Here is a 25,616-nt window from a genome sequence, read left to right on the forward strand (position 1 = left end):
TATTGAGATATATTCACATACCACGCAGTCATACAAAACAAATTGTACTTTCGATTGTTTACAGTACCATTACATAGTTGTACATTCATCACCTAAATCAATCCCTGACACCTTCATTAGCACACACACAAAAATAACAAGAATAATAATTAGAGTGAAAAAGAGCAATTGAAGTAAAAAAGAACACTGGGTACCTTTGTCTGTTTGTTTCCTTCCCCTATTTTTCTACTCATCCATCCATAAACTAGACAAAGTGGAGTTTGGTCCTTATGGCATTCCCAATCCCACTGTCACCCCTCATAAGCTACATTTTTATACAACTGTCTTCGAGATTCATGGGTTCTGGGTTGTAGTTTAATACTTTCAGGTATCCACCACCAGCTACCCCAATTCTTTAGAACCTAAAAAAGGTTGTCTAAAGTGTGCATAAGAGTGCCCACCAGAGTGATCTCTCGGCTCGTTTTGGAATCTCTCTGGAACTGAAGCTTATTTCATTTCCTTTTACATCCCCCTTTTGGTCAAGATGATGTTCTCCGTCCCACGATGCCGGGTCTACATTCCTCCCCGGGAGTCATATTCCACGTTGCCAGGGAGATTCACTCCCCTGGGTGTCTGATCCCACGTAGGGGGGAAGGCAGTGATTTCACCTTTCAAGTTGGCTTAGCCAGAGAGAGAGGGCCACATCAGAGCAACAAAGAGGCATTCAGGAGGAGACTCTTAGGCACAAATATAGGGAGGCCTAGCCTCTCCTTTGCAGCAACCGTCTTCCCAAGGGTAAAACTTATGGTAGAGGGCTCAACCCATCAAAACACCAGTCCCCTATGTCTGTGGTGATGTTAGCAACCATGGAGGTGGGGTAGACGAATACCCCTGCATTCTCCACAGGCTCCTCAAGGGGGCACTACAACTTTTTTTTTTTTTCCCTTGTTTTTCTGTTTGTTTTTTTTTTTTTTTAACTTTCCCTTCTTTTTTAAATCAACTGTATGAAAAAAAAAAAGTTAAAAAGAAAACAAACATACAATAAAAGAACATTTCAAAGAGACCATAACAAGGGAGCAAGAAAAAGACAACTAACCTAAGATAACTGCTTAACTTCCAACATGTTCCTACTTTACCCCAAGAAAGTTACATAATATAGCAACATTTCTGTGAACTTGCTCCTACTATATCCATCAGAAATTAACAGACCATAGTCATTTCTGGGCATCCCCAGAACGTTAAATAGCTTATCTGTTCTTCTTGAATTATTCTTCCCCCTTCCTTAATTGCTCTCTACTGCTAGTTCCCCTACATTCTACATTATAAACCATTTGTTTTACATTTTTCAAAGTTCACATTAGTGGTAGCATATAATATTTCTCTTTTTGTGCCTGGCTTATTTCGCTCAGCATTATGTCTTCAAGGTTCATCCATGTTGTCATATGTTTCACCAGATCGTTCCTTCTTACTGCCGCGTAGTATTCCATCGTGTGTATATACCACATTTTATTTATCCACTCATCTGTTGAAGGACATTTGGGTTGTTTCCATCTCTTGGCAATTGTGAATAATGCTGCTATGAACATTGGCGTGCAGATATCTGTTCGTGTCACTGCTTTCCGATCTTCCGGGTATATACCGAGAAGTGCAATCGCTGGATCGAATGGTAGCTCTATATCTAGTTTTCTAAGGAACTGCCAGACTGACTTCCAGAGTGGCTGAACCATTATACAGTCCCACCAACAATGAATAAGAGTTCCAATTTCTCCACATCCCCTCCAGCATTTGTAGTTTCCTGTTTGTTTAATGGCAGCCATTCTGACCGGTGTTAGATGGTATCTCATTGTGGTCTTAATTTGCATCTCTCTAATAGCTAGTGAAGCTGAACATTTTTTCATGTGTTTCTTGGCCATTTGTATTTCCTCTTCAGAGAACTGTCTTTTCATATCTTTTGCCCATTTTATAATTGGGCTGTCTGTACTATTGTCATTGAATTGTAGGATTTCTTTGTATATGCAAGATATCAGTCTTTTGTCAGATACATGGTTTCCAAAATTTTTTTCCCATTGAGTTGGCTGCCTCTTTACCTTTTTGAGAAATTCCTTTGAGGTGCAGAAACTTCTAAGCTTGAGGAGTTCCCATTTATCTATTTTCTCTTTTGTTGCTTGTGCTTTGGGTGTAAAGTCTAGGAAGTGGCCTCCTAATACAAGGTCTTGAAGATGTTTTCCTACATTATCTTCTAGGAGTTTTATGGTACTTTCTTTTATATTGAGATCTTTGGTCCATTTTGAGTTAATTTTTGTGTAGGGGGTGAGGTAGGGGTCCTCTTTCATTCTTTTGGATATGGATATCCAACTCTCCCAGCCCCATTTGTTGAAAAGACCATTATGACTCAGTTCAGTGACTTTGGGGGCCTTATCAAAGATCAGTTGGCCATAGATCTGAGGGTCTATCTCCGAATTCTCAATTCGATTCCATTGATCTATATGTCTATCTTTGTGCCAGTACCATGCTGTTTTGGCAACTGTGGCTTTATAATAAGCTTCAAAGTCAGGGAGTGTAAGTCCTCCCACTTCGTTTTTCTTTTGTAGAGTGTCTTTAGCAATTCGAGGCATCTTCCCTTTCCAAATAAATTTGATAACTAGCTTTTCCAAGTCTGCAAAGTAGGTTGTTGGAATTTTGATTGGGATTGCATTGAATCTGTAGATGAGTTTGGGTACAATTGACATCTTAATGACATTTAGCCTTCCTATCCATGAACATGGAATATTTTTCCATCTTTTAAGGTCCCCTTCTATTTCTTTTAGTAGAGTTATGTAGTTTTCTTTGTATAGGTCTTTTACATCTTTGGTTAAGTTTATTCCTAGGTACTTGATTTTTTTAGTTGCTATTGAAAATGGTATCTTTTTCTTGAGTGTCTCTTCAGTTTGTTCATTTCTAGCATATAGAAACATTACTGACTTATGTGCATTAATCTTGTATCCCGCTACTTTGCTAAATTTGTTTATTAGCTCTAGTAGCTGTATCGTCGATTTCTCAGGGTTTTCTAGATATAAGATCATATCAACTGCAAACAATGACAGTTTTACTTCTTCTTTTCCAATTTGGATGCCTTTTATTTCTTTGTCTTGCCCGATTGCCCTGGCTAGCACTTCCAGCACAATGTTGAATAACAGTGGTGACAGCGGGCATCCTTGTCTTGTTCCTGATCTTAGAGGGAAGGCTTTCAGTCTCTCACCATTGAGTACTATGCTGGCTGTGGGTTTTTCATATATGCTCTTTATCATGTTGAGGAAGTTTCCTTCAATTCCTACCTTTTGAAGTGTTTTTATCAAAAAGGGATGTTGGATTTTGTCAAATGCTTTTTCAGCATCTATTGAGATGATCAATTGATTTTTCCCTTTCGAGTTTTTAATGTGTTGTAATACATTGATTGTTTTTCTTATGTTGAACCATCCTTGCATGCCTGGAATGAACCCCACTTGGTCATGGTGTATGATTTTTTTAATGTGTCTTTGGATTCGATTTGCAAGTATTTTGTTGAGGATTTTTGCATCTATATTCATTAGGGAGATTGGCCGGTAGTTTTCCTTTTTTGTAGCATCTTTGCCTGGTTTTGGTATTAGATTGATGTTAGCTTCATAAAATGAGTTAGGTAGTGTTCCATTTTTTTCAATGTTTTGAAAGAGTTTGAGTAAGATTGGTGTCAGTTCTTTCTGGAAAGTTTGGTAGAATTCCCCTGTGAAGCCATCTGGCCCTGGGCATTTATTTGTGGGAAGATTTTTGATGACTGATTGGACCTCTTTGCTTGTGATGGGTTGGTTGAGGTCTTCTATTTCTTCTCTGGTCAGTCTAGGTTGTTCATATGTTTCCAGGAAATTGTCCATTTCTTCTACATTATCCAGTTTGTTGCCATACAGTTGTTCATAATATCCTCTTATAATTTTGTTAATTTCTTCAGGATCTGCAGTTATGTCACCTTTTTCATTCATTATTTTGTTTATATGGGTCTTCTCTCTTTTTGATTTTGTCAGTCTAGCTAGGGGCTTGTCAATCTTGTTGATCTTCTCAAAGAACCAACTTTTGGTGATATTTATCCTCTCTATTGTTTTTTTGTTCTCTATGTCATTTATTTCTGCTTTAATCCTTGTTATTTCTTTTCTTGTACTTGGTTTAGGATTGGTTTGCTGTTCATTTTCTAGCTTCTTCAGTTGATCCATTAGTTCTTTGATTTTGGCTCTTTCTTCCTTTTTAATATATGCGTTTAGTGCTATAAATTTCCCCCTTAGCACTGCTTTTGCTGCATCCCATAGGTTTTGGTATGTTGTGTTCTCATTTTCATTCGTCTCTATATATTTAGCAATTTCTCTTGCTATTTCTTCTTTAACCCACTGATTGTTTAGGAGTGTGTTGTTTAACCTCCAGGTATTTGTGAATTTTCTAAGTCTCTGATGGTTATTGACTTCTAATTGTATTCCATTGTGGTCAGAGAATGTGCTTTGAATAATTTCAATCTTTTTAAATTTATTGAGGCTTGTTTTATGTCCCAGCATATGATCTATTCTGGAGAAAGTTCCGTGAGCACTAGAAAAGTATGTGTATCCTGGTGATTTGGGATGTAATGTCCTGTAGATGTCTGTTAAATCTAATTCATTTATCAGATTGTTTAGGTTTTCAATTTCCTTATTGGTCTTCTGTCTGGTTGATCTATCTATAGGAGAGAGTGATGTGTTGAAGTCTCCCACAATTATTGTGGAAACATCAATTGCTTCCTTTAGTTTTGCCAGTGTTTCTCTCATGTATTTTGTGGCACCTTGATTGGGTGCATAGACATTTACGATTGTTATTTCTTCTTGCTGAATTGCCCCTTTTATTAGTATGTAGTGGCCTTCTTTGTCTCTCAAAACATCCCTGCATTTGAAGTCTATTTTATCTGAGATTAATATTGCTACACCTGCTTTCTTTTGGCTGTAGCTTGCATGAAATATTTTTTTCCATCCTTTCACTTTCAGTTTCTTTGTGTCCCTGTGTCTGAGATGAGTCTCTTGTATGCAACATATTGATGGTTCATTTTTTTTGATCCATTCTGCGAATCTATATCTTTTAATTGGGGAGTTTAATCCATTTACATTCAGCGTTAAAACCGTGAAGGCATTTCTTGAATCGGCCATCTTATCCTTTGGTTTATGTTTGCCATATTTTTCCCTCTCTCTATTAATATCCTTTATTGTACCCATACCGAATCTCTTTAGTACTGAACCTTTCTCCAAGTCTCTCTGTCCTGTCTTTGTTTCTCTGTCTGTAGGGCTCCCTTTAGTATCTCCAGTAGGGCAGGTCTCTTGTTAGCAAATTCTCTCAGCATTTGTTTGTCTGTGAAAAATTTAAGCTCTCCCTCAAATTTGAAGGAGAGCTTTGCTGGATAAAGTATTCTTGGCTGGAAATTCCTCTCACTCAGAATTTTAAATATATCGTGCCACTGCCTTCTTGCCTCCATGGTGGCTGCTGAGTAGTCACTACTTAGTCTTATGCTGTTTCCTTTGTATGTGGTGAACCGCTTTTCTCTTGCTGCTTTCAGAACTTGCTCCTTCTCTTCTATGTTTGACAGCGTGATCAGTATATGTCTCGGAGTGGGTTTTTTCGGATTTATTCTATTTGGAGTTCGCTGAGCATTTATGATTTGTGTATTTATGTTGTTTAGAAGATTTGGGAAGTTTTCCCCAACAATTTCTTTGAATACTCTTCCTAGACCTTTACCCTTTTCTTCCCCTTCTGGGACACCAATGAGTCTTATATTCGGACGTTTCATATTATCTATTATATCCCTGAGGTCCATTTCGAGTTTTTCAATTTTTTTCCCCATTCTTTCTTTTATGCTTTCATTTTCCATTCTGTCATCTTCCAGGTCACTGATTCGTTGTTCAACTTCCTCTAGTCTTGTACTATGAGTGTCCAGAATCTTTTTAATTTGATCAACAGTTTCTTTAATTTCCATAAGATCATCCATTTTTTTATTTAGTCTTGCAATGTCTTCTTTATGCTCTTCTAGGGTCTTCTTGATTTCCTTCATATCCCGTACTATGGTCTCATTGTTCATCTTTAGTTCTTTGAGTAGCTGCTCTAGGTGCTGTGTCTCTTCTGGTCTTTTGATTTGGGTGCTTGGGCTTGGGTTATCCATATCGTCTGGTTTTTTCATATGCTTTATAATTTTCTGTTGTTTTTGGCCTCGTGGCATTTGCTGAACTTGATAGGGTTCTTTTAGGGTTTGTAGACCTATTGAAGTCCTTATCTCTAATTTCTCAGATCTACAGCTTCGTGGAGTACACTTTCTCTAACTAACCAGCAGGTGGCATCCACGAGCCACCTGTTCTCCACAAGCCAGTTCTCCCATGCTTAGCCTTTTTGGTGAGTGGGGGAGTGAGTCTTGTGGAGCCCAATTGGTGTACCAAGCTTGCGTGTGTAGTTGGTGTTGCCTGCCCTGTATGTGGGGCGTGTTTCTGGGCAGTCGGGGAGGGGGGGTGGCCCTAACAATCAAATCTCCCTGATGATCCTAGAGTTTTAAAGCTGCTGCAATAGTCTAATCCTTCAGTTCAGTCCTGCCACAGTTTGTCTCTGCCACTGACCCACAAGTCTTTGGTATTGGCGTATGGCTCCTGAGACTTGCAAGTGGGCCTCTCTTCCAGGCTGTGCACCCCGGGTCCTCTGTTGAGGGATGACTGTGCTATGTCACAGGTGAGTGCCGTCCCCCCAGGGCAGTTCTGGGCTGCTGGGCTGTGTAGGGAGGCTCCCAGTCTGCTCAAATGATGGCTGAATGGGGCTTTGTTAATTCACACTGCTCCACCTTCCCAGCTCTGGGACAATCAGCTGAGGTTGCAGGGAAGGCTAATGTCCACACCCAGTTTTGTGGTGTGTGCCTGTTATTTGAAGCACTTCCGTCACACTGGGTTGTCTGGGGCAGCTCTGGGCTATGGGGCTGGCGATGGGCAGGAGTGTTTCCTGTCCACCAGGATGGTGGCTGTGAGCGGACACCCCCCTTTTCTTGGGAAGTTGTGTTGTTTAGTGAATTTTCTCATCCACTGGATTATTGCCTTTTGTCTCAGAGCTCTCTTAGTTCTGCTCTTGACTTGACGTGCCCAAATTGCAATTCTTTGAAGCTTTCTGTATTGGGCTTTTTAGAGTAATTGTTTTAGAAAAAGAAAAAAGGATTTAAAAACAAAACAAAACAAAAAAAAAAACGGCCCTCCTCAGAGATCTAATGGGTTATTGAAATGCTAATAGACAAAGCAACCAGGGCCATTAATGAAAGGTCCACAGGGCAGAGAGATCAGCTTTGCTTCGGGAATTTCATATGCGCCTCAAGGCCTGAGCTCCGCCCTTCCCCTTTCTGTGTTCACCAGAACTCCAAAAATCCTCTGCTTTTATTTTGGAGTTTTTCGTATTGTTTTTTTTCTATGCCTGTCTCCTCTCTGCTGGGCTGGCTGCTCTCAGAGTCTCTGGTGTCTGGTCTCAGTCTATCTATGGTTGGAGTTTGAATCAGTAGAATGAGTTTCCGATAAGAGCAGCCACTGCAGTTCTCCCTTCTCCTTCCCGGAGCTGACAGCCCCTCCTCCCCCGGGACTGAGCCTGGCAGGGAGGGGCGCGGGTTCCCTGGCCGCAAAAACTTACAGATTTCGCTGATCTCAGCAGTTCCACGTTTTCATGAGTGTTGTATGAAGTATGCCCAAAGACAGATTGCTCTGTGGTCTCCAGTCCACGCAGTTCCTGGCTTTTTACCTACTTTCCTGGAGGAGTAACTAAAACTTACAGCTCACCAGTCTGCCATCTTGCCCCGCCTCTCCTGAAATTTGATTTTAAGGCAGAAATATCATGTGGTAGCTCCAAGCTCCTTAGGGCTGTCCCTCCTCTAGGAAGAATGCCTCTATTATGCTGAAAGTTCCAATTTCTGGTCTCCTGGCTAACCACTGCTCATTCAGAAGGATTCTGAGATTGTAATCCTTAATCCCACTTAGAAAAAAGAGAGTTCCCTCACTTATTTATAAGAGCCAGATAGGTAAATTGATATCTTGGGCATTTTATTTAGGATGAAGCCATGCTACAATGATTTATTATTAAATTTTATTCAAGATAATGAAATTATGATTAAGTTTTTTTAAAAAAAGTCCTCAACTTTTAGATATATTGCTTCAAAATAATCTAGAGAAGGGGAGATAAGTGAGGAAGAGAGGGTATAGATGAATAAAGACTGTCCATGTATTGATAACGGTTAGGAACCTGGGTGTTGGTTCATTATGCTATTCTCTCTATTTTATATTATGCTTGATAAAAAGTTTAAAAATATTTTATTCACAATTTCAAATTTTCAGATTCTAATTATTATTGAAAATTTAGTATGTAACAGTAAAATCTGTAGTGTGACTCACCGGACATTTTCTGGTGTGAGTTTATCGAGAACCATCTCTATTAAATCAGGTCTAAATTCTTCCAGCAAATATTCAGCTGTGAGCACTTCTTCTAGGGGATAATACTTTTAAAAGGAAAAAATAAATAAAATTTGAAAGGCTACTATAGAGTTTAACATTTATTAAAGTAAACAGATCTCTAAAACATTAAATTCATTATTTTATGTCCCCTCTTCCTTTGGTTAAATTTTACTTCACTAAAAAAAGTCTATAGCCTTGAATCTTTTCTCTTTCTTACCAAAGCTTTAAGCAGTTTCATATTGTGGAAAGATTTTGGAGTCAATCCCCAAGTATACACATTACAGAGTAAAATCATCTTTCTTTCAAGGAAAAAATGTGAGTAACTGCATACTTGTTAATGAAAATTTAATGGTGAAATGCTGACACCTATAGGATTCTTAATATAAAGTACAAACATTTTTATGAACAGAATTTCTCTAAAATTTCTACAAATGAAATCAGACAAGCATTTAGCAAATTATTGTGGGGGAAAAAAGGGCTTATATTTTTAGCTAGTCTAGAAAAACAATGTAGAAGATCCTTTTTAGTAAGAGCACCTTCAAAATTACTGAGACTGATTGACTGATTCATACATTCAATAAATATTTAATGAACACCTACTCTGTGCTAGGCATTGTTCTAAATACTGTATATACAAATAGTAGACAAGACAGATGAAGTCCCTATTCTCTAAGGAGCTTACATTCTAATTAGGAGGGAGGGTGACAAAAAACAAACACCGTAATTTTATTTAGTGATAGGATCTATGAAGAAAGGGGCAGGGGCAGAGGCATTATTTTAGATTGGGAGGCTGGGGAAGGCCTCTCTGAGGAGCAGACATCTGTGTGGATACCCGAACGATAAGAAGAACATAGCGATTCAAAGACCAGGGAGTGTAGCGCTACAGGTAGAGAAATCAGCAAATGCAAAGGTCCTAAGAGGGAGGAATAAACTTAACGCTTGAAGGTAAGACAAACAGCCAGTGTTGCTGGAGTGAAATGGAAATGGAAGAGGTAGGCTGTGGAGTGGTATGAAATGCAGTGAGAGAGATAAACTGGGACCAGATCACTTTGTAGGTCAAGGGAAAATTTTGGATTTTATTTCAACTCTGATATGAAACCACTTGAGAATTTTAAGCAGAGGAATGAAATGTTCTGATTTGGTTTTAAAAACAACTGAGGCTGGAAAAATAAACTATAGTGGGGACATAAGGAAGACAGGGACCCCAGGTGAGAGGCTATTTCGGGAGTCCTGGAGAGAAACTAACGTAGCTTGGACTAAGGCAGTAGCAATGGAGATGAAGAAAGGTGGATGATCTATAGCTTTCACACAGGTAGTAGCTGACACAATATAGAACGGAAAAATATTAAAAACCAATACATAAAATTCCTATGTAGTTAATAAATTTTTAGGATGAAAAAAATTAAGATTCTAAACATGTCAACATCAAAGTTTGCTTGGTTGCTACGAAGTCTAAAGTCTCATATTGAAGCTTCAATTTTTATCATTTATGCAGTACTGAAAGTAATGTGTAAGATCACTGAAATATGCTAAACGCCAATGTACACGGTAAAATAGAAACAAACTTACATGCAATATTCCCGCAATCTTAGACGTATAGCCCCGTGGCCTCTCTTTATCTTTAAACCTAAAAGCAACTGCATTCAAGTCCTAAAACAGTAAGTTAATACAATTAGACATAACACAACTATTATTTAGAAAGGCTTTTTTTTTAGTGCTTGGTTTATACTATATACTTTCTGTTCCATATGTAACTTTATGTCACTTTGAAAAAAACATCTATGCTTGATTTAGAAATGTACAGAACATGGAAAGAAAAGTTCTTAAAGTTTACAAAATTCAACCCATCAACCTAGGCTTAAAATCAAAAGCAAAATAGGTAAAAATTTTGAATGAAAATAATAAAAAAGTAATATGATTCTATACCTTAAATTGTTGGAACTATTAGTCACAGAATTAGGAAATCTGTGTGTAAGAACCTTGTGAGAGTCAGACATGATGATTTTGACGACCCATTCAGGAAATTGCAACCAGATTAGAAGTTACTGTCATAAATTTTAACAAACAAAGAGTTTATACCTTCAAACTTTTACCTGGGTAAAGAGGATGTTTCTCATGCTAAAATATATTTCAGAACCTTAATAAGTCTTAAATATAAAGTATATATTTTAAAAAACTTTTAAAATAAGGCTTTAAAAAATTGGAAGATGAACATCTTTTGTTTTATGCAAAGAAAATGATAGGCTTTTCCATACATGCAATAATAAAATCACTTTTAACACAATCATATATAAAATGATCCACTATTCCTTTGAGAGGTTGCTACTGATTTTTATCCTCAGATCTTAAAATGACAGAGTTCATGCAGCTTCAGACAGAGAGTAACATAAGCCCTGATATACACCAGCCCAAGAAATTGCTGGGTTTCTTTTGAGGGATGGAAAGCAATCTAATTACTTCCCTTTTCTCTCCTAAAAAAGGCTACATGATGTCTTAACCCTTAATTGTGCCCCAGGTGACCAAATCAGACTAGCACCACTAAGCTTTAACTAATACTACTATGCACTGCAGAATTTTGGAATTTAGAGTGAAAAAATAATTTAAAAATTTAACTGGGACTTAACTGCAAATTAATTCACATATATATTTGTTTCTGAAAAAGATTCCTTAAGAAAAATTTTGGTGAAACAAAGGTACCTTGCACTCTTGGAAAACCCATTCTTGAGGTCCTTCTGCACGTAACTTCTGAATGTATTGAAACATGTGCAAAATTATATCTTCAACATGTACTGGAAAAAAGGGGCACACTTAAAAACCATTCAGTCCTTGAATCCTTCAAAGCAGTGAGCTCACTCCTAAGATAAAGTCAGGTAAGCGGAAGATGGTCTGTCTTAGAAAATGAAGTCCTCACCTTCCTGAGACTGGTTTTAGGGTTCCCACACACATGGCCCTCTGGGCTCAGGAATATGTGACAGAAGAAGCTTTGGGGCAGTAAATAAGCAAATGAGAAGCCAAATACACATTTTACAAGTACAACATAATGAGTAGTTGTTAAGGGAGGAAAATTATCCATGAAATGAAGGCCAAGTCACACACAAAAAATATAATGGATAAGTTGTATGAATTTAAGTGTTTACAGCTTTTCAACATAAAACCGATCCACAGCTTAAAGAAGTTAAAGAAAAAAAAAAAAAAAGAAAGAAAGAAACATAGGTATTCAATTTTCATTCATAAGCAAAACAGTCAATACTTACATAATCCTTCCTCAGTCAAGTCCACATTAATGATAAAAAACATAAAGCCTCGGGCTCCTTCCTTCTGCCCACCAACAAGAGTATTTACCCAGCCTGCAAAGTTCAAAGGAAATCAACATAATTGTTTATGTGGCTTCTTTCAAGACAAGAATTTTTTTTTAAATTCATACTATATGTTCCCAAGACATTAAAATAGTCCTCTTGTAGAAAAGATCTAAAAAAAAAATAATAATTTTAGAAAAGGAATTTCAGACACTGTGGAAAGGATTTTTTGGCCTCAATATTTGTCCTAAGATTCCTCAAATCAGTTCCCAAATCAAGATTAAACTACTATACTTAAGTGTCATGTAAAAAGCAAAGAGTTTGAGTTGAAAGGGGCCTTGGAAATCCCCTATTGACTAGATCCTAGTACACTCTTCTGGTTTGAGGGATAAGAGCAAGAACATAAAAAAGGTATACAGATACCTTATTTCACAGAGATGGGAAAGAATATCCAATGTGAGCTTTTACCTCCTAACCTTTTTCTCATTTTAAACTTGTACAACATCTTTTGAAATAGCTAAGCTTCGCTGCTGAATACTTGAATACTGAAGGGTTAAAAAAAATTTGTGACCAAAAAAGAAATAATAATAAAGCACACTAACAACCAGCACCTCATCCTCCCATTAACCCAAACCTTTTGGATGCAAAAAGGTTCCTTCACAGGAAACTATTTAGGAAAAAATGAAAGTCAGAGTGTAAACATGTGGTGGGGCACTACACTCAGAAGCTGGTGTCCAAAGACTTACCCTTTGATTTAAGTTCTGATAACAGACTCCCAGGACCTTCGTGCCCAATGAGATGACCCAGATAATGGCCAGGATTAGATTTGTAGTATTTCTGAAGGTCAGGTATAGGAAATGTCACATAAAGATTTCTAATATCCTTAATGGGTACTATTTTGTAAAGTTGCTGGTAAACAAACAAACAAAAAAACAAATCACAAAAGATTAGCTACATACAATTCTATTGAATAAAATATTTACCAACCATTAAGAATACTGATTTTCATGGAAGAATCTCAAATTTAGGAAAGAATCAATTGCCAGAGAAAGTCATACCAATTACAAAGAAATAAACAGCCTGGGCTCTTTCCTAGTGGAATTTCATTAGGTTAGTATGCAGCCCATGTTTGGTCACAAGGACCATGGAGCTAAATAGTTCTGGATGGTTGCCTTCTGGCACTCGGTAATAGTTTCAAAAGTCTGCCAAGGCTAAAGGTACCAAAACCACTTTTAGCACTCAGCAATCAAATTATATTAATATTTTTGGTGGTATGTCCCTAATGCATGCGAAATTTATTTGATTCAATTAACCAGATGAATATGAAAAACTACATAAATAATGACATCTCCAAAAATTTTCATCTATTCTCTGGTAAAGTAGATGTATGTTATATTCAAAAATTAAGAAAAAAATACCAGAAATCCATGTACTTACTCTAAGATGCTCTTCTTGGAAAGGGTGTTCAGGAAATTCTGGCAATGGGACGTTTTTGTTCTCTACTTCAGAAAATAACTTTACCACCAGATTCATCAAGTCATCTAAGGATTCTACAAGAAAACAGACATTGAAAACAGAACTTAAACTAATTGTAATATATGACAGGTAGTATTTAAGAATTTAGGATCTCCTGAAACACCTTATGACTATTAAAAGGAAAACCTGAAATTTTGAAAACCTACCTCTGATAAAGGTGAAGCACTCCATTAAATCCCACCAATGCCTACACAGCTTCTAAAGCTGCTAAAAAATACTGATAATGATTATACATCACACTTGTCTAGCCCTCGATAGTTTAAAACACTATTTCACAAATACTATCTTGCAATAAGTTTAAATTAGAAACAGTAATAGAATAATTAGTTGCATTTGAAAAACTAACATTAATTGATCTACAATTCCCTATAGGTATATACTGAACCATTAACAGACAGATTATAATATTCATCTTATAGACACAGTCTAAGCCCATTGTTAAAAGTCAAGTAACAGTTTAAGAGTAGTTGATTCCGTGGAGGAACAGTGTAAAATAGTGAAAAGAATCCCAGATAATGGAATCTAACGACTTGGCTTCTAATCCCAGCTTCCCGAACCAACTACGTCAACTGATTCCTTAGGCAAACTGGATAAGATAATCACAAGCCTCTTTCAGGTCTCAAATTATGTAAGGCTGTATATAATATATCAAAGTCACTCAAAATCTTGTAATTGTTGATAAAAGTATATGGCCATGTAAGTGATGTTCCTGATTATTTTTCTTTTCTTTGTTCTTTTTTTGGATTAACAAAATTTATTTTCAAAGAACAGCACCGTGCCATCAGCCATCAGCCACCATATCTGAATGGGTCATGTGGACAAGAATAGTGGATATCCCAGTGGTCATCTGTATGGACTTATGACCAAGGGTCAGATGTTCTCTCCCCCTCCATGCCTTGTCACCATGTAAGTCCCAGTGTACTGGAGATGCCATGGAAATGTCAGTTAGGCACCAAGGGAGTCAAAGTGTCAGAAATGATGGTGTTATAGAAAATATAGTCATAATTCTTCAACCAGTACATTTGTCGACCAAGATTTGTATCTGTTTCACATGATACAGGGGGAAAACTTTCTCTCATAATCCAATACCTGCCTCAGCCTGTTTCGGCAAATCTGGTTTGCTCAAGCGCTATTTGCATAGGTCACAGTCACAGAGGTCTGTGAGGCCAGGGCTGGAAGACGGCAGACAAAGCCAGTATTTTATGTTTTCACCTATACACATTCTTTTATAAGGAGTTATACTTGCAAATGCTTGCAAAGATATATGCGTAAGATATTCATTGCAGCATTGTTTATAATAACAACAGAAACTGGAAATGGCTAAATATCAATGTGAAACATCTGTACACTGGAATTTTATGCAGCCATTGAAGAGAATGAGAGAGAGATGTGTACACACTGAAAATATCTCAAAGCTTTATTAAGTAAAAACTGCAACAGCAAAGGTAGTATAATCTCATTCAATTTTTTAAAAGCACATACAGATATGTGGTCATATTAATAAAATTCTACTTTTCTAAGTGTAACAAGAAACAACTTAAGGTGACTATCTTTGAAGAGAGGGCATAGGGGTTGCAGGCTGGGGTGAGGAAGAACTCGCCCTTCATTTTCTACCTTTTTGTATGAGATAAATATTTTCCATGTGTACAAATTACTATTATTCTAAAAAGAAAAAGTACAAAAAAGCTATCTTTTTATAAACAAGATAAACACTAACCTTGATTCTGTCTCCTAAAAAATAGATTATTTATAAATGGCATAAACATTCATCATTTGTTACTTTCAGTAAGCATTTGAATCAAATAAGAAATTTTTGCTTGATATTCTGTGACCCATTTTGAACTATTTGAGAAGTACTTTTAGATAGTACAATATAGACCTGAAAATGTGGCCATTTGCATTTTACTTTAAAAATGTACCTATTTTTATCTCAAGTGTTTTTTTTTTTATGGCATATATGAAGGATCTCCAAATTGTGCAAAGCCAAATTAAAGGCAGATCAGTGGCTGCTTGTTATATGACAAGTGAACTCAAGTATAGAGGGGTACACTGGGAGTCAGAGATGTCGGAGACATTTTTATGTACAGATAGGTCATGTAATATGAAACAAGGTGGGAGTCAAAAAAGATTTGTCAATCTGAAGGGCTGATGACAGTGAGGCTCTTTAGAGCAAGGTTCCACCAGGTTTGCCTTCTCTCTTGGGTATTTCTAACCCTGAAGCATAAATTCACATTGTAGCTTTTAAAAGGTAGGGTAGCTGAATAATACTGCATAGTCACATCTTTCCCATTAAGCTGTGTCTACCAGCAACCACAGAACTGAGTTCCTTTCATTTTCAAATCACGTGCTTAGCAATCCCAGTGTCTGTACTTGACAAGTACTCAGGTTATTACTGCTGCCACAACCAGAGGGATGGCCCATGCGTAAATACAGAGAAAAAAATTTTGTCCCTTGTGATAAAGATTCTTCCACATGTTTACACTTCCCCTCCTCTTCCCCAGAAGGAGCCAATTATTATTAATTCCCTAACAGGTCCTATTTCCACTTCATATTTCTGCACTGTAAGGACCTAGTCCACTGAGCTCAGCACAGGAAGTCAGTCACACTGTGAGAGTGACCTGTATGAAATTAGGGAATTGAAACATCTCATTTCTTTTACATATTCTGTCACTTTCATTAAACCATGAACACATGAGGGCAGTGCTCATGTCTGAGTCATATGCTGCCATTATTACTTGCCCAATAAATGTTTATTAAAATCATGTGTTTAATCTCAAATACAACATAGACAAATAAACAGCTTAGGCATCTAGTCCCAGGAACTGGGCTCTAAATACCAAACAAGATTTAAAACTCTAGACCTACCTACAGAATTTCAGAACATACTTTTACTTAATTTATTAGCCTCACTCCTTGGACCCATTTTATATCTTGGTTCCTACTGCCAACATTTCTTTACTAACTTAAAATATATACAGTTGTTTATTTTCTAATTATAAATGTAACACTCGCCAAAAGCAGAAAAGTTAAAAACAAGTCACCCATAATCTCAGGGAAGTTACCTTTTACAGAACATTTGCTATGTGCCAGGCCCCATGCTAAACAACTTACCTGCATTCTTTCCATTAAACTTCACAACAGGTATGAGATACCATCTCCATTTTACAAATGCAAAAACTAAGTTCAGAGAACTGAAGTAACTTTGTTAGCTCACAGTTATATAGCTAGTAGGTGGTATGTTTGGCATTCAAATCCAGCTGTCAAACTCCAGAGCATGAGTTCTTAACTACTATACTACATTATTAAATTTCTGGTATAAGCTTTTCTGTTTTTTCTTTATGTCTACACTATATGTCTATTGAAAGTTTTTGTAAATCCCAACTGGGATTAATAGTATATTGTGTCTTGGCAGAGTGATTTTGTTTTCTATTTAATATGTTAAGAGTATTTTCCATGTTATTAAAAGGCTGTAGTAAAATTGTTTGTTCAATATATATTTATCAATTGCCTATGAGATGCCAAGCACCAATCCAGGCACTGAGGATAAAGCAGTAAACAAAATTAAGTTTCTGTCTCAAGTAACTTACATTTTGGTAAGGTGGAAAACAATAAATAAACAAATATTTAGCATTTCGGGTGGTAGTACGTATTATTAAAAAAAAACAAAGCAGGTAAGTAGACAGAGTGGGAAAAAGGATACTATTTTCCATGAGATGCTCTATTAGTAATAAATCATTGTTTAACCAATCTCTTATTAATGGACATTAAGGTTGTTTCTAACTTTTCAGTAATATATACTATAATAAGAAATATCCTTGTACATCACTTGCTTGAACAACTCTTCTTAGGTTGCATTTTTAGAAGTAGAAATGTTTCTGTACTTTTAAAGGGTGATGCATCTTGTTATACTGCCTTCCAAAAAGACTATAGCAATTTACACTAGTACCATCAATACAAAAGAGTAAACCGCTTATCCTCCATAGCAAGTATTACTTAAAGCGAAAAAACTATGGGAATTGAACAGAACGAGATAATATATTATCATTGGTTAATCTGCATTTTAAGAATCAAACCTGTTGTTTATGTTCCAAATAGCTTTTCCAGTTTATCATCTGCCTTTTAATTTTGCTTCTAGTTTTTTGAATTGTTATAAGGTCAAATCTATCATTTTTTTCCTTTAAGCATCCTTCTCTTGTTTTTATAAGCCTAGAGCACTTACTACTAATTTATATTTTCTTCAGCTCTCCATTTAAAAACACCTAAGCTTCTTTTTGGAACATATGAGCTAAAAAACAAAATCCTCTCCACATATTCTCTAACAACTAGACCATTTTCAAAAGTCTTGAGATAAATGACTTTATCTCACATCCTTCTTTCAATATTTTGAAAAAGCCAAAATGGAAAATGTAGATTATCCAATTCTATGAAACTTATTAAGGAATCTTACCTCGACCCAAAACACAGATAGCCATTAAGTTGGATGAATAATAAGTAGAATGGAATTTCAGTAGCTCCTGTCTTACATCAATGCCTTCTTGGTTTGGTCTAGTCTCTAGAGTGTATTTGTTACCTAAAGGGTAGGAAAAGCAAAATGAATAAATTTAAAAGTTTTGTATTTGTTACTGACACTGCTGTAAGCGAAACTTAAAAAAAAAAAAAAACAGTTCAAACTAACACACATAGTCAAATGTTTGAATACAAGCTGGATAAACAGGATGGTACGGTATAAACTAATAACATTTTAAACTATAAAGATTTTTCCCTAAGGAACTTAAAGTGCTTCATAAAAATTATACTTCTTAAAATCCCTGTGAGATAGTGAGTATTATAAGCACTTCAAAGAGAAAATGAGATCCACATGGCCTCTTTTCACACTTATTTTTGATTTTCAATTCCCCCTGTGCTCTATAATTAACTGAACAGTCACTAAGGGATCTTTTGGAACATGCCAAGTTACCTATGAAAAGAAATTTACTATTCTTAGATGAAGGATTAAATTTGAGATATGAATTTTCATGGATTTGATTTAGACTGGTAAAAATAGGACACCATGCTATTTTTATAAATTTTAAGTGACATATATCACTATGAGAGCTCCTAAAATTTTAATAACTAATTCAATTAGAGTAAAATAATGCATATCAAAACCAAATAGTCAAACCCTCAAAATACTACCTTTCTAATAAGGACCTTGCAATTTAGGGAGCAGGAGATGGAATTCCAATGATCAATGTCTCTCCAAAAATGGCATCTTGACTGGAAATATCCTCAAATCTTGGTAAAATAACTTTTATCATTGGTTCTGCATTACACTACTAAATGGGCGCCTGTCTTTCATCTGCAAAGACGGAATTATGGTAGAACATTCTTGACATGGTTTATTTTTTTCCTTGTGAATTTATAATAAACTGGCATTGGGAAAATCCCTCTCACTAAATCAGATGTCTAGCGAAAGCCACCAGATGGCGTTCTCAGATCCAGTCTTTGGCCCTTTACAGCTACATAGTACTGAGCCAAGATTCATGACCCAGAATGTGCGAATCAGTAGATCTAGTGAAGAATGATGTTACAGAGTGTGCAAGAAACAGCCCAGAAAGTGCTTGTTCACCTTTTTCCAGTCACAAAGCAACCATATGTATTCATACTCACTGTAAGTAACCACTACTCAAGTTTCTCGTTCTTAACTAATGCTTTCAGTTTCTCACTGAAGACTCAGTTCATTTTTAGATCTGGTCTACTTGGGGTCCTTGACATTCCTTCACTCTATGTGAAGGGTTCAGGTACTCTTAAAAGTATTCAGAACAAAAATATATATTTTGGACCCCCTGAAGAGCTGGAGGAGGATGCAGAGGTATTGGACTTCCTCACCTGGATTGTCGCTGATGTTCTCACAAACACTGGGGACTGATGGCTTGATGTGCTGAGCCCTCTGTCTTGGGGCTGGCCCCCATGAAGCCTGTTGCTGCAAGGAGAGGCTAAACCTGCTTATAATTGTGCCTAAGTGTCTCCCCGAGTGTCTCTTTATTGCTCAGATGTGGCCCTCTCTCTCAAGCTAAGCCACCTTGGTGGGTGATCTCACTGCCCTCCCCCCTACGTGGGATCTGACACCCAGGGGTGTAAATCTCCCTGGCAACAGAGGATATAACTTCCGGGGATGAATCTGGACCTGGCATGGTGGGACTGAGAACATCTTCTTGATCAAAAGGGGGATGCGAAATGAAACAAAATAAAGCTTCAGTGGCTGAGAGATTTCAAAGGGAGTCGAGAGGTCACTCTGGTGGACATTCTTACACACTATATAGATAACACTTTTTAGGTTTTAATATATTGGAATAGCTAGAAGTAAATACCTGAAACTACCAAACTCCAACCCAGTAGCCTTGACTCTTGAAGATGATTGTATAACAATGTAGCTTACAAAGGGTGACAGTGTAATTGTGAAAACCGTGTAGATCGCACCCCCTTTATCCAGTGTATGGATGGATGCATAGAAAAATGGGGACAAAAACTAAATGGAAAACAGGGTGGGATGGGGAGGATGATTTGGGTGTTATTTTTTTATTCTTATTTTTTTAATTCTTATTCTGATTCTTTCTGGTGTAAGGAAAATGTTCAAAAATAGACTGGGGTGGACCCAGCATCGTGGGATTGAGAATATCTTCTTGACCAAAAGGGGGATGCAAAATGAGATGAAATAGTTTCAGTGGCTGAAATATTTCAAATGGAGTCGAGAGGCCACTCTGGTGGACATTCTTACGCACTACATAGATAACACCTCTTAGGTTTTAATGTATTGGAATAGCTAGAAGTAAATTACCTGAAACCATCAAACTCCAACCCAGTAGTCTGGACTCCTGAAGACAACTGTATAATAATGTAGATTACAAGGGGTGACAGTGTGATTGTGAAAACCTTGTGTATCGCACTCCCTTTATCCAGTGTATGGACGCATGAGTAGATAAATGGGGACAAAAACTAAATGAAAAATAGGGTGGGATCGGGGGGATGGTTTGGGTGTTCTTTTTTACTTTTATTTTTTACTCTTATTCTGATTCTTTCTGATGAAAGGAAAATGTTCAGAAATAGACTGTGGTGGTGAATGCATAACTATATGATCATACTGTTAACGGTTGATTGTATACCATGGATGATTGTATGGTATGTGAATATATTTCAATAAAACTGAATTTAATTAAAAAATAGATTGGAGTGATGAATGCACAACTATAAGATGGTACTGTGAACAGGTGATTGTACATCATGGGTGACTGTATGGTATGTGAATATTATCTCAAAAAAACTGAATTTAAAAAAAAAAGTATTCAGAGTCCCAACTCGGTGGGAGTGGGGTGGGGAGGAAGCCACTTGCCCAGGGTATAGTTTGAAGCTCTATCATATCAAAGTGAAATCTGAGTATTGGCTGTGCCTTCCATTTCTCCTAAATGAAGATTCTAAAAGCCTCAGTTCCAGAGGGCCTTGTCCTTCAGAGCTTCCTTACAATAAGTGAGTTAAGAGAAACAAATTGGGGCACCCAAGTTTGGAGAAATTAAATTTTCTTTCAACATTATAAATGTGATAGTGTTAGAGCTAGATCAGATTTTCAGTCTAAATGTAATCTGATTTGCCTACTAACAATCTGGTCAACAGCATGGGTTTAAAAAAAAAATCAATTCAAAGCTTACCAAGATCATGAACTTTATATTTTAAAATTCTTTCAGGTTAATCAGCTCTACCTCAATCTGCCTTGAATGTGATGTTCCTATGTATCCTACCAATTCCAACTCCTACCCTTCAACTTTAGGTCTCTTGGTTTATTAGAAGTCAGAATAGAGGTTACCCTTGGTGGATAGTGATTACAGAGAAGCACAAAGGGGGCTAGTGAGGTACTGATAATATTGTTTCTTGACTTGGTGCTAGTTCCATGGGTGTGTTCAGTTTTTGAAAATTCATTGAAATTGTACATAACTAATATTGGCACTTACATTAAATGGATTCTTCAAATAGCAGTAAAGGTAAAAACAAAAACAAATCCCAACAACAATTTATGAAAATCACACACATTTTTCTGTGTATTTACTATACTTCAACAACAGTATTGTTTTATCTAATTTTATATAAAGGCTTTCGTACTAAACATATTCTGCAATTTGCATTTTGCTCAAAATGCTTTTCTCTTTACTTAATTTGGTACATGGTTTCTAGCTCACTCATTTTTAACTGCTATAGAATATTCCACTGCATGAATAGATCAGCATGTATTAATTTATTCAATGCTGATGGACATTTATTTCCTATTTTTCACTAGTACAAACAATGCTTCATGAACAATCTTTTATATGTTCCTTATGCACAACTGCTCAAGTTTCTCTCTAGGGTACATGTCAAGAAATGGATTCCCTGGGCTGAAGGGTATGGACGTCACTTTATTAGACACTGCAAAATTGCTTTAAAAGGTGGTTGTACCAAATCATTTTCCCACCAACAGAATATGAGCTTCTATTTTTTTGACATCTCACAAACACAACAGTTGATTTTGACTGGCTTTCAATTGTTATCAGTCTGATGGGCGTGAAATGGTATCCTATTATTTTACTTTGCATTTTCCCTGACTGAGCATCTTTCTTATGTTTATTGACAATTGAAATATGCTTTTTCTGAGTCTACTGAAATTATTGCCTATTACTTTGGATTACTTAAACTGCGGGTTGGAACCCATTCAACTATAATGAAATAAATTTACTGTTAACAGACTAGAATTTTTTTGAAAGAAAAAGAATATAACAGAAAGTACCAGACTGTATCCCATGATGTAAGATAGACATTGTTGGTGAAACTTTTGTTTCAGCTACCTACAAAAAACACGTGTTCTTCGATTGCTAGGTCAAATGTACTTCTTACTGAGAGTTGTATACAAAAAAGTTTGAAAACCATTGATCTATACTTTTCTGAAGCAGGAAAAAACATTGTACGGGGTAAATATCTTATTGCAAGGTTTTCTTAAAAATAAATAACACAATGCTTGGTTTTTGTTCATTTAAAAGTATCCAGGTTTCCCTGATATTACTTAAAATCATAATCCCTTTAATGAACAAAATGGCCCACATCACAGAAATATCTGATGCCAATAAAAAATAATAGAAAAAAATTAAGCATGAATTTCTAGCAAGGATCCTTCAAGTATCTCTTTCGCAAAATTATATATGTATATGTAATTTCTAGTGTAAGGGTATACAGTTTTCACCGTATTTTCAAAAGTATCTGTGATCTTAAAAATGAACCTTCTACTTCAAAAAAGTCAATGCTAGTTTATATTTCTAAACCAAAATAACTTGGAATTTGCATTACTGTATCTCATTTTCTATATTTTTGTACTGTCTGGTTCACTCGTCTTTTAACTGTTTTTAACCTAATACTTTGCTTACTAACCACCTAGCCTTATCAGTGGCTATAAAAACAAATATGCCCTTAAACTCCACCAATACATATATGGCCATTTAACGTTTGCCCATGACCATCACTCTCAAAACCTTCCCTTAGGATATTTTAAGATTGTTTCTTGCTCATGACCTTATTCACTGAATTTATTTCTGAAAGATTGGGGGCTGCTTCCTGTTTATGCTGATTATGCTTTGTCACTAGTGAGGCTATTAAAAAGAAGGCAACTCCCAAAGAGGAGGTCCGACATGTTCTATACAATAGCAGCATTGTTGGTACAAGTATCTAACCTATCAAAGTGACTACTTTAAAGGACAACAATTACTTGGAAGCAATGATTTTGAAATTTGTTTTTTAAAACTCACATGAAGGCCACTTTTCACACAATTCAGCATTACATAGACATTTTAGGGACCATAGTCTTCATCTTAACAATGACGCTGAAATTGAGTGGCAAGTACTGCAAGTCTAAATAGAATCACAGCTTCTAATTGCAATTTTTAAAAACTCCTTCTAATTCTGTATAAATATGCTAATTTTCCTGGCTGCTGCTGGATATAGAATGGTTTTCAAATTTAAAGAAAGCTGTTGTTATGAGCTTAAAAAGTTTCCAAAGTCAACTTACGTAGTAAGTATAAACTTGCAAGTGCAATAAACTATCTATTTTTACTTTTATACCATTTTATAATGTCCAAAGAAACATTTTAAAATCGTAACAATCTTAACAATTATTTTCTGGTAAGTAGAAGAGGAAAAGGTAGAGCTTTTTTGCTTTATTTTTAATGTAAATACTTTTGTACTATTTAAATATTCAGATTAAATGTGGTTTTTAATGAAAATTGAATAAGGAAAAAGGGTAAAATCTCCAGATTTATTTTATTTTGGTTTAATACCTGTCATTCTCAACTTTTATCAATCTGAGAGCAGGAACCATGTCTTCTACAGTGTTCTATCTCCCAAGGAGCCATCCCCTCAGCAGATGCTATGCATCTGGATGAGTAGAAGTAGAGGCAATGGGGGCAGAGGGATTCAACAAGTCTTGATGTGAGCATTTGGCTCAAAAGCACTTCCACTTGGAAGACAGACTTCAGACTAGAAGGATTTATTACCTTTCCAGTTGAAATGCTGGTTAATGTCTATTCACAACTAATGCTTTGCTCCTTAAACTTTTAGAAACCTATTTCAGTGGGATGGCCAGAGTAACCCTCTGGGGTTAAGTAATTGCTTAGGTCATTGTTATTACAATTTGTCCAATGCCAGGAGCCCTATCTCTGTTTGACATTCTTCTTTTTGAGTTACTAGCCAAAATCCTAATCATCTGCTAGCATATAACCACTTCATTCTTATTGTTCCTAAACTCTGAATTCAACCTTGTTATTCAACAAATTTATGTTTGGTAACCTCTCTTCTCAATAACCTATCATTTTCTTCATGAAGCTAATATACCTAACCTTCAGCTTCATCTTAGGTCAGGAGTCACAAATACAGGTACCTGCATAGGATCCAGGCAGATAACATAATAAGTATGGAGAAATGGTTTAAGAAATAATGGGGAGTAACAGTGATGTAACAACCACTTCTCTGCTCCAGACTGTAAGTTAAAAAGAATAGGGTAGACAAACCTTGAGGTTTAATACTCTATAACGTCAAAAGAACACAAAATTTAAAAAATTCTTTTTAAAATTCTCTGATAAGGGTTGTAGTGTTTGGAGCTGTATGTATACCTGAAAAACATTTTCTTGAACTTGATCCATTCATGTGGGTGTAAACCCATTGTAAGTAGGACCTTGTGATGAAGTTACTTGAGTTAAGATGTGACCCACTTCATTCAGGATGGGTCTTAACCTTATTACTGGAGTCCTTTGTAAGCAAATGACAGAGAAAAAAGGCAGTAGAGGGAGCAGCCAGAAGCTGAAGAACAGAATCCAGAAGAGCAAGGAGAGACCAGGAAATGCTGCCATGTACATCGTCATGTGACAGACGAGCCCAGGATCAATGATCGCCAGCAGCCAACCTCAGAATGCCACATATTTCTGGGAGAAAGCATCACCTTGATGATAACTTGATTTGGACTTTTTCATAACCTCAAAACCACAAGCCATTAAATTCTCATTGTTTGAGCCAGCCCATTGTATATTATTTGCTTGAGCAGACAAGAAAACTAAAGCAAAGTTGCTATTATTTCTTATAAATAAACAACTGAGGAAAACGAAAAAAAAAAAGAATAGAGTAGGCAGGAATGAGGAGTTCTGAAATTTTCTATCCTGAACTATAAAACACAGTACTGTGCAAAGAGGCCAAGGGTTTAAATGAGGTCAAGTGGAACTAATGCATGAAAGCTGCTGTTGACAAACCTGTCCCAAATTTGCTGAAGGGGTGTTTGGGATTCCCTGTAGCTTTTTCCAACTGAAAGAGTCTCCAGGCATCATTCATCACATTCTTCTCATGTTCTGAATCAACTGCATTCACCTCTCTGTCTTTACAACTCGCATCAAACAAGGGGCACAGGAAAAATTGTGCAAACCTAAAGATATGAAATATAATTAACTCAAAGGGTGTTATTTTAAAAGAGTACTCTTTTATAATGATTTTTCTAAATTTATCAGAAGAAACATGAATTCTACAACATTGGAAAAAACTACCATTGCTACTAAGAAAAAAGGAATATAAAATAAGTTCTAAGTAATAGAAGAAAAATATAGTATCAGACATGTATAAATACAGAGAAGTCTGTCTACCACAGAGATGCTAAATACAATTAGTGAAAATATAAAAAGATCAATGCCAAAATGTAAAGCTAGATTTACAGAAACAGCAGCAGGCTATTTAAGATTTATAATCTGGCATACCCATGAAAAATCTTATTATATGTGGCTAATTCTCCAGAAAAAGA

General features: G+C 36.3%; 1 protein-coding gene across 3 annotated transcripts in view; it reads right to left on the reverse strand.

Annotated features, from left to right (window-relative positions):
• IDE (insulin degrading enzyme) overlaps positions 1–25,616 on the reverse strand; it is a 157,465-nt gene that overhangs the window by 68,953 nt on the left and 62,896 nt on the right. For all 3 annotated transcript variants that reach the window (XM_037803782.1, XM_037803780.1, XM_037803781.1), the window contains exons 4-11: positions 25,078–25,247; positions 17,736–17,858; positions 13,190–13,302; positions 12,499–12,661; positions 11,711–11,803; positions 11,154–11,245; positions 10,026–10,106; positions 8,397–8,500 (exon numbers count right to left, since the gene is read on the reverse strand). In XM_037803782.1, the coding sequence (XP_037659710.1) occupies positions 8,397–8,500; positions 10,026–10,106; positions 11,154–11,245; positions 11,711–11,803; positions 12,499–12,661; positions 13,190–13,302; positions 17,736–17,858; positions 25,078–25,247 (939 nt within the window). The remainder of the gene's footprint in view (positions 1–8,396; positions 8,501–10,025; positions 10,107–11,153; positions 11,246–11,710; positions 11,804–12,498; positions 12,662–13,189; positions 13,303–17,735; positions 17,859–25,077; positions 25,248–25,616) is intronic.

This window comes from Choloepus didactylus, chromosome 15 (assembly GCF_015220235.1).
Source record: "Choloepus didactylus isolate mChoDid1 chromosome 15, mChoDid1.pri, whole genome shotgun sequence".
Lineage (NCBI taxonomy): Eukaryota > Metazoa > Chordata > Mammalia > Pilosa > Megalonychidae > Choloepus > Choloepus didactylus.